We start from the raw sequence: 10,879 nt of genomic DNA, 5'->3' as shown, positions 1-10,879 counted from the left end.
TAATTTTCTTATATTTTTATGAAACTAACCTCTTCAAAGGAATCCACAACATCACCCATATCGACAGTCGATCAAGTTTACACCCATCATTTTCGTTTCCTTGAAATTTTCAAATATTTACTAGCTGTTTTAACATTCACTGTGCACACTTCATCTTCACCAAAAATTTTATCACCAGTATCCCTAATTTCACCAGATTTCTCATCCTTTGCCACATTTTTGTCAATACAGTCGCCTCCGTCCGTAACCGTATTCCATATTGAATCATCAATGTCCAAAAGATCTGCCTCCATGCCTTTTGATTTTCTTTCATATCTTGCACTCATGGATCGCACCAAAGAAGTTTTAGGTTTTTCAGAAATTGCTTTTTGATTTTGTGAAACTGGCGATGTTGCTTTTTCAAAATTATTCTTCATATACTTTACAGAACCTTGATGCAAATTCAATCCCTCTAAGTGATCAGTGTGCTTTTGCAATCTGTCCGGGATCTTCGATTTTTCAAATAAATCAGCTATGGTTTGCACATCCACTTTTCAACCTCTTTCTTTACCTGATCATCATCTTTTGCCAAATCTAGGGTTAAGTTAGGTTTTTCGAAACTGATTTTCAAATTCTTCACTAAGTCTGGGTCAACTTGATCTCCATAGGGTCATTCTGAACTTTATGATAATTTTGGTCCAAATTAGCATCCTGATATTGATTAATTGTGGAAATATAAGCTTGTTCTTTGGTAGAACTTCTTATTATTCGCCTGATTTTGATTGCAACTTATGTGGAAAATTTGGGGACGACTTCATTTGAAGAAGAAACATCGAATGTAATTTTTTCAGAATGTGTTAATTTACCACTGGTTAAATTTTGCTCACTATTTTCTACAAATTTCGTACTTTTCGGCACATGGTCGACCAAATTATTTGCGGGGTTTAAAACTAATTTATCATTTCCTTTTTTGGTTGCACAAATTTACTGCTCAATTTAGAAACAGAACTGTTAATGACATTTTGAAATTGCGTATGATCACCATGTGTCATAAAACTTGAATCATTTTTGACAGTTGATTTTTGTTTTTGGTCATTTCCGACAAGTGCTAAGTTTTCGAAACTACTCTTCAATTTTTGTACATTATCTGGTTTTGTAACACTAGAAGATGATTCTGGTATGGCATTAAAACTTTTATATTTGGTTTGTCTGTTGGACAACGCATTAAATTGCCTGCTACGCAAAGCTTCAAATTTTGTATATTCTGATTTGGATTGGCAATGATCATTTTCTAAAGCGGAATGCGTTGATGTGGTATCTGTTGGTATCAATTGATCCTTAACTATAACCTTTGCCTCAATTATATTTTTATTATTTGAAGCACCAATATGAGGTGATAATTCAATACTGTCATCATTTGCTTCAGAATTCTTAATTAATTTTGAAAGATCTGTAGGAGTTGAAATGCTATCATTTGCTAATGCCTTCCAAGAACTGGCGTCCCAACTTTTAGAAACTGTCACGCCATTTGCTGATTTATTTTCAAATTTTTCTGCTAATTTCTTGGCGTTAATACATTCGCTAGGAAAATCTTCAATAATTCTGGTTTTCTGCTCTGAGCTATCTACCTGATTTGGTAACTTATTTTCAAACTTTTCTGCTAACTTTTTGGTATCCACTTGTATTTCAGAAAGATCTTTAAGAATATTAGGTGGTTTTTCTAAATTATCAACTGCTTTAGTTATATCAATTGATACATCGTGGTTTAAAACATTTTGATCCATTGGCAGACTGTTAGCCTTATTATGTTTGGATTCTGATTCTAATAGATTAAAAATCCTATTAGTTTTATCCGAATTGTCAATATCTCTTTTCGCAATACTCTTGCCATCATCATTTTTTGCTTTTGCCTCAAATAAAGCAATAATTCTTGATGTTTCATCGGAAGCTCTACAGTTTTCTTCAGTTTTTTTGAGCACATATGATTCACTTTTGGATCTTTGTTCGTAGTCTTTTACTAAAGTACCAGCACTAATTTGTATGTCATCTAACACAGGAGTTTTAGAAAAAACATCATCACTTCCAACGCTTATATTTCTACTTTCGAATGAGTTTTTAATTTCAGAAAAATTGTCTGGCTTTTCAAAGCTTTTGGCAGAAGTTCTTGTTCCTTTTTTGTACAAACCAACACCTTCATAAAATTTTGGGCCATCAGTAGAATTCTGTGAGCTGCTTTTATATTTTGATTCAACTTTCATAAATTTATTGTAAACATTCTCATCCAGAAAATTAGGTGTGGATATACTTTGATCTAGATAAGTCTTTTTACTAATGCCTTGAAATGTATTTCCCTTCATAACTTCTTTAGCTTTTTGAGCATCATAACTTTGAGACCGTTCAAAATCCAATTTGCTATCTTTAACATATCCATTTCCAGATGCTTCTACTGCAATTTTAGGTGTACTTGCGCCAGTTTTGTCTAATACTTTGGTCAGACCTCCAGAATCTTTGGAGATCACAAGTTGCGAGTTAGATTTGAGCAAATTTGGTCTGAACTCGGTATTCTCTGATTTTTGTTCGTTAGACTTTTCGTTTGAACGATTTTGAACTTCGTCAGGCAACCCCATTTGCAGAGATCTACTGATCATCCACGCACAAAAACTTAATGTAAGCATTTCTTCTGGCGGTTCGTCGCGAGATGGCATAGAAAATAGATACCAAAAAAATAATGAAGACAATTTGTCTCACTTTTGAAATTTTTTATTGAATTTTGGTTAAATCTTGATAGGAAGCATAGTAATATCCAATAGCTGTTTTTTTCTTTAATTTTAGTTATCACATGTGAGCTAGATTAAATGAATATAAATTGTAGACAGTTGTTTTAAATTTGTTATTTTCTATTTTTATTTATGAGATTATTTCCCGTATTATAATATGAGACTAACGATTTAATTGTATATTTTTTCTTAATTTTATGTGTGCATCCTAACAAAATTATAAACAATTTAGGAAAAATCACTAAAAATCACTAAAAACCAGATTGATCTTTTAATAAATCTCTATAAAATTATTAGAATCAGAATTCACTTCGGTTATTTATTAATTACAACAAAATTTTAGGAAAATATTTGAATGATAATCAAATATTTTATAATAAATATGTTTTTGACGATAGAACAATAAAAATAACAATGCTTTTCTCAACTTGTATTTTAAAAATACTTCTGACAAAAAATCAATACCTTTGTTGTTATCACTTTGCTAATTAGATAATGGTGATAAAAAGTATGATCTCATATTGATGAATATATATATATATATATATATATATATATATATACTCGTATATATATACATATTACGTATAAGAGTATAAATCCACCTCCTGATAAAGGCAGTATAAAATCGTTATCAGAGCGTAATAAAACACAAAAATATCTTATCACTGATAGTGTTTGTTCTAATCAAAACATGTTCTATCTTTTTGCCAAAGTCACATGCTAAAGTTCCGTACCTAAAATCCAATCTAATTCGAACTGGAAATTGGGTATCAGTGACATTTTGACTTAGAGGCATGAATAAGTAATTTTTAAATCATAGTAAAAAAGAGGCAATCAATTTCTTTACTATTATTTTTTATAATTTATTCATCAATGTTACAATAGTACAAAACTAAAGAAAAAAAGTTAATAATTTCAAAAATTAGCAGTAGTTGAAGTGGAGGGTCCCAAAAAATTGACAAGTAATCATGCCACGATTTCAGCCCAATAATCCGAAATGAAAAAAATATATAATTATGATGTCGCAATGGCATATACTAGAATTAAGCTAAAAAAATCTGACAAATTGGCGACTGTTTGAAGAAAAGGATAATTTTGCTTGCCAATTTTCGGGGTTCACGAATATTTTAAAAATTGAAATTTGAGGAAGAGACTAGTATATGCCAGAAAGGAGTATATACAGAAGATTCTATGAAAGTTTAAAATGAATACTATTCACTTTAATTTTATTCAGTTCTACTAAACTTATTCACTGAATAGGTTTAGTAGAACTCGAGAAGTCGTAGACACCGTATTGAAAAGACAGAGAGAAAGCCGTTTAAAGTTTCCCAAAAGTAAGGAAACAAAAGAGCATTACCAAAGCGAATCATCTGTATCTCCAAAAATAAATTGAATTTTAAAAAATCCCCTCATATACATATGTATTCTTAAATAGATATACTGACTTAAATAGATAATCTTCAAAAATATGCACACAAAAAAACTTTTTTTTTTAGTTTTCGTAGGGTAAGTTATAGTAATCGCAAGAAATCTAAATAAAAATTTTTGTATATCTTTACGTTTTAGAGGTTTCTGAACATTTTGGCATACCTTAGAAAAAATAGATGTATATTTGTGTGTGCGTGTGTATGTGTATGCGGATACAATTTTGCATCGACGATTCCACGAACACGAATCAACCGATTTGAATAATTCGAAAAGCATTCGATTCCTACTGATAAGGAGACGTGCTGATTAGTTTTTGGCAAAGGCAGGTCTAGCCGTTTAGAACATACGGGGCAAAAAGTGCAAAAACAGCAGTTTTTTAGAAAACGGAGCGCCCGATTTGAATAATTTAAAAAACATTTTACTTATATTGATGAAATAAACAACTGGTGAAGGCAGGGCCATTTTTGTGAACGCAGAGCCAGCGTCTCCGGAGATCCATTAAAAAAAAAAAAATGTTATTTGGCTGTCAAAAATTATTAGACATATGTACATCGTATTATCAGGTATTTTATAAAGATTATAATAATAAGTAAAAATTGTGTGTACATTTATATGGGTTCCGTACCAATGTTTACACGTTGGACGACTAAGCGGCGCTTACGCGCTTTGATATGTCGACTCTTAATTAGCTATGCAGCGCGGTTGCTTTAAAAAAGTGTTCAAAATTTTCAAAAATATTCTAAATAAAAAAAAATCAAATGTTTCAAAAATTTTCAAAAAAATTTAAAGTTTAAAAAAAATGTTTTTCGGTATGGAAAGTTCCAGCAAATTGCCTTAAGGCACGATGACATACACCACTAGTTTTTTTTACACTAGAATACACCCTTAAGCTAAGTTCCATGAACTGCATGAAATCTAATCTGCATATTAGATAATAATTTGATATTGTCATTAATAATCTTCTTCCCATCTCGATTGGAAATTCGTGCTTACAGTTTCTATTATTCCGTTGTGAAATCTCATTCATACATAATATCTATGTTTATGCATTTATGTATATTTGTTTCAATATTGAACAAATACAAAGACAAATATGCATATGTATGTATGTATGTACATGATAATTACAGTAGTAATTATGTTCTAATTAGATGCATTCAGATTGTTTACAGTCGACATCACGCGCTTCTCTGCGAGAAAAAAAAACTTTTACTTCATTACCATGTACTCCTCAATGCACACACAATACTTATATGCAAACGAACATAGGTAATTTGTATATATATATATATATATATATATATATATGCAGGATAGAGCAGGTCTTAAAGGTCCGCGGGTAATGAGGCCCAGCACCGATATCTCAAAAACAAGTAAAGTTTACAATTTTAAAATAATATTTGAAAGTGGAGGGAAAAAGATGTATAACCAGCCATAACCTTGATGCTTACGACGTTCTTACCAGGAGATAAACGGCAATGCCTAAAAATCCATATCAAAAGTATTTTCTTATGTTGTTGGTTTTTTGGTTATGAGCACTGCTGTTTAGTTGACGACATCTTAATATAATTTTTAAGATTGCGTAATTTAATTGTTTCATAAGCTGTATTTTCATTTACAAGTTACATTCAACAGATTTTCCCTCTGGTACAAAGAACCAACTGAACATTTACCCAGTGAAAGGTGTAAACAATAAAAAATTGTGAATAAAAATGTAAATTGAGTTGATAAAAAACAATTTTACTAGAAATAAATAAATAGTTATTCCAAATCTGCTTATGAATATTGCTGACGAAATACCAGATCAAGGTTATATGCAATGTTATCTATGATGTAGATGCAATGTATCTATAATGAATGATGTAGCTATTATTTCGGTAAATACCTTCAAAATTTATAATAACACATTAGATCTGTTTGTCCCATGTTCATCCGAATTTACCCCGTCTACTTATTATATAAAAAGTAGGTAATAATTTTTGTAAACTGGCAAAAACAATCATTTCTGCAATAATGAATTAGCTAGAAATTTTACTGAACATAGTTAAATAGTTGTTTGTTTGATATGTGTTATTTGTTGTGAGAAAATTAGTTTAGTTTTCGCAATATAACTGCTCAAAATCAAATTGGACCTGTGTGCCCCGCCCTACTCTATATATAAACTCTAAATTTCAAAATGTGTGTATAAATATATAAATGTATGTGAATATACAAATGTGTGTAGATATATAAATTAAAATTTAAATGCATAAAATCTAAATAATGCACCAAATGTTCCAACAATTCTAAGACCATGTTTATAAATTCCATCAATAGTTTAAAGAGTTTCTGCATGATTTTTTATATATTTTATACATTTATAAACTTAATGCGCTCGAAAAATTCATTTTATTGAATTAAAACGTGCTCATATTTTGCATTTACAATTTAATAAAAAAATTTAATTCTTTTGAAATAGTGGTAACAGAATATTACAATTCACTGTTAGAAAAATTAAATAATTATAGACTTTTAAAATCACTAACATATTTTAGATCACTTGGTATGTTTTTCCAATAAGGAGTTAATAGTTATAATAATTGATTAGAACTAGTGATGCATGGCATCGTGCCTAAAGTGCTGAAACCTCCAGCAATTTGAAATTTGGAAAGCTTTAAAATTCTGATTATTTTTAAATTGTTGAAAATTTGGACAAATTTGAAAATGGTGTTTTTTTGTAAATTTTAATTTTTTTCCAAAATTTTGAAACCAGACATATTAAAAAACTAATCAGTTTTTCCCATAAACCTGCTTTAAAATGATAGCGATATCGACTTGCGTAGGTGTTTTTTAAAACTATATATCAAAGCGCGATAGCGCTGCGCCGCAGACATACTGTTAAATATTATAACTTTGATGAGGAACACAGAAATGAAAAAACCGCGCTTATTATTAAAATATATAATAATTTCATATCCATGTGACCAATGTATATCATTGCCGCAATATGACAATGTCCTTAACTATTTCCTCTGTATCTCCGAAACCATTCGTCCTGCCTTTCAATACAAATTATATGCTTTTTCAATTAATCAAATCGGACACTCCGTTCTCTCAGAAGTGCCATGTTTACACTTTTTGCCTGGTATCTTCGAAACAACTGGATCTGTCTTTGCCAAAAAATAATGTTTTTTAAATAATTGAAATCGGTGGATCCGTGCGCCCGAAATCATGAACAAATAATTGTATTCAAACATATACATATACATACTACATACACACATACATACCCAAGCACACACGCCACACATACATGCGTTTTTTTGAGGTATGCCAAAATGTCGAGAAATTTCTGAAAAGTAAAGGTATGAAAAAATTACCGTTTTAGATTTTTTTGCGATTACTACAAATTACCCTACGGAAGTTAAGTCTCGATTTTTCTATTTTTTTATATATTTATAACATAAAAGTGTATATGAATTTATATATTCATCATAGCGATGTTTGCATAGTAAATCAAGCAAATTTTATTAGTATCGTAAAAAATGATAATAGTATCTAGCGTAAATATTCGTGTATCAAACATGTTCTAAAAAATTTAAAAAAGATATAATATTAATAAATATATACTTATTGTATAAATTACACCAACTATTCCACAATTTTAAAATCCATTATTTTTCATTAAGATTATTGGTAAATATTAGCAGAAAATCCGCAGAAATAAAAACAATAAATTTCAAAAATTATTTTTAACATTTCGATACTAAAGATATGCTAGAAAAACACAAAAAACTTAGTTATTGAAAATAAGAAAATTAAAAAATTAAAAAATTCAATTAAACTAATTATGGTCATCATATTATTTAATGATTCAAACCGAGTTCAAATAAAACTATAGAAGTATATATATACTTCTTCGAATTCAAGATGATCGATACTAAATCGATTCTAAATTTAGATCATAGATAGTTTTCGCGGTCAAATAAATAAATTGCATACAATTTCATGGCTGTGAATATTGACTATATATTTCATTATGTTTTTATCCTCATTGGTCTATATAAGTTAATCTTATTTATAGGCATATTATCGATTGAAATTGCTTCGTTATTTTACTGTAAGATAAAACAACGAGAAGAAAAAAAAAGAATGATATTGGTAGTCGTCTTGCAATTTTGAGTGGATACAATATGAGAGGACTTTAAGGATACATATAAGATATTGTATAATTTGCTGTATATAGTTGTTAACCCTTTTCACTCGCGAATTGCAGAATTAACACGTATTTTGTCGCCGGAGCGGCAGCATCCGAATGGAAAGGATTAATATTTTAGAATTAATTAGTATTACGGCAGATTAATTATAGGCGTAGATAATGTTTTTTCATATTTCAGTACTTTTATCGTTTATCGTAAGGTTAGATAATTTACTAGAAATCAAAATCAAAGTCATATAAAAAAGGTCTCAAGAAAAAAAAAATTTGATGTTTCTTGTTTCACAATCTTATTTTATTGTTACGTAAAATCGAACAAGTTTAAGAAGAAATTTTTAAATTTATAAATTATATTATTACATGAATTTTTTTCTATTATATTTTTCGCTAATAGTGATACGATTTGAAGTGAAAAATAAATTGTATGAGTGACATTAGAAAATTTTAATGTATAGTATACTTTTCTTCTGTCATCAAAACAAAAGACCTAAGTTGCCTTAATAATCCAAGTTCGGCCCATATTAATGATTATTGGTGATCTTTAATCTCAAGAGAAGATCTAATATCATTACTGCTTGCCATCAAGCTGACCAAGGTGGATGTCAAACCAGAAAACAATGGTTGTTAGACCAAGTTTTTATCAAAGGTTACCAAATTGGATAACCTTTTGGGTCCTCCATGGATTAGTGATTAGAGCTATGGAATTCAATCTGAAGTTCGACACCCACCTCAGGCAACCTTCCTCTACTACATTTCTTATTAATAGTGACAAAAATCGACAAAATAAGTTATTTAAAAATTGGAATTTTAATGGATTGGAAATCATTTCTTCTATAATCAAAATATAATATGTTGGTGTAATAATATATTGTCTAAGTTTGGTCCAGATTAGTAAAATGTACTTTAATCATTAATCATTATTATATGGCTTCTAATTTACTGAATAGTTAAATTAAATAATGTATTCCAACAAAACAAGAACATAGCTAGTTAAGGTTAAGTTTAAATTTTTTAATTGATTTTCTAAAAATTTCTGTTTATTTTTCTATGCAATCATAACCAATATAAAGCATTATTATTAAATAATCGAAATTTTTAATAAGTTTAATTTAAGCTAAGTTTTGTGGTTTCGTTTTCTTAAAATTTCAATTTTTTCTGACCAATTAAAAACATCAAAATTATCTTTCTAGTAATATAAATAACTGTAATTAAAACGAACAAATTAATTTGAATTTCAAAATAGTACTTTTAAAAATATACAACATCGCCTTCAGATTATTATAATCAGATTTATATTTATTATATTACTCCCAAAATTTTCCTAACTATTTTTCTTCCATTGCTAATTATATTAAAAAAAAATTAACCAGAGCCTTATTATCACCAATTCGTTAGATTACACATATGACTCCACAATTTTTTATACTATTTCCAATTTATTCCACTCATCACATCCATTTATCGATAATTTTTTAACAAAAATTTCTTTTATCCAATTATTGGCTCACATGATCACAAAACCGAACAGATAACCGCACACGCACACGCGTTCGTCTAATAAGATTCGTATTGGAACTGATGTTAGTACATCGAGATAGCTCTAACTACCTGAGAGCTTACGAACGAATACAAACGAATTATTTATTTATTTATTGCACATACACACCTGAGTGGAACTCATACAGGTGTAGGGAAATAGATAGAATATCTATTTCATGGAATGATGTTTGTTATCACTCATTTCGAAACGTGATGATAAACGAGTAGAAAAGTAATAACTGGGCTTAAATGAGATATAATAGTAATAAATATTGTTTCATTTTTAATCAGGAATCAGTATATTCGAAGACAAATAAATTCAATTAGCAAATTAATTTTACACGATTTTTCCTATATTTGAATAGTAATTAGGATAGTGTGTTCTTGATCTATTATGATGCACATTCCATAACTGTTTCTAGAAGGTTGGCCAATATCTTTCCGATGAGTTTGTCTTATTATATATAAAAATGGAGCTCGATAAAATGATCCGCTAAAACTCGAAAACGGCTAAACTGATTTGGCCAGTCTTAGTCTTGAAAAATTCGTGCTAATTAGCAGGTTATCGGAAAGGTGAGATTATTTCGAAACTGCTTAGAAACTTTATATTTTTAATTTGAAAATTTTTGTAGAAGGGTAATTTAAATAAAACAATGGACGGTGGCTAATACGTCAAATATCAAACGTTTTTGATAGATGATGTTCAATTACGTTTAATAGGATGTTTTACGTGAATATTATTTAATTATGATTAAATTGTAGTAAGTGATTTTGTTTGTAGGTTTTTTTTATACTAAAACGTTATTAAACGGGCATAAAAATATCAACTTTTCTGAAATGATAATATGAAAATGCATTTTTTGGCGTTGTAGCACTCTCTTTTGCAAATCATATGTTTCTCAAACACGGTGATCTGAAAGATCTCATTTGTATAATTATATATACTCATTGGTATTTA

The 10,879-nt window shown here is 29.1% G+C and overlaps 1 protein-coding gene across 1 annotated transcript; it reads right to left on the bottom strand.

Moving 5' to 3' along the window:
• Positions 1-929: 929 nt before the first annotated feature.
• LOC113382130 lies at positions 930-10,038 on the bottom strand. Its single transcript, XM_026620681.1, has 2 exons — positions 9,767-10,038; positions 930-2,825 (listed from the first exon to the last, which is right to left on the bottom strand). Exon 2 carries the CDS (start codon positions 2,682-2,684, stop codon positions 930-932), a length of 1,755 nt encoding a protein of 584 aa, XP_026476466.1. The 5' UTR covers positions 2,685-2,825; positions 9,767-10,038.
• Positions 10,039-10,879: the final 841 nt, after the last annotated feature.

The sequence above is a fragment of the Ctenocephalides felis genome, unplaced genomic scaffold (genome assembly GCF_003426905.1).
Source record: "Ctenocephalides felis isolate EL2017-DRISC unplaced genomic scaffold, ASM342690v1 CF-g0.4_SCAFFOLD_03304, whole genome shotgun sequence".
Taxonomy (NCBI): Eukaryota; Metazoa; Arthropoda; class Insecta; order Siphonaptera; family Pulicidae; genus Ctenocephalides; species Ctenocephalides felis.
This window is presented reverse-complemented; position numbering and strand designations above follow the sequence as displayed.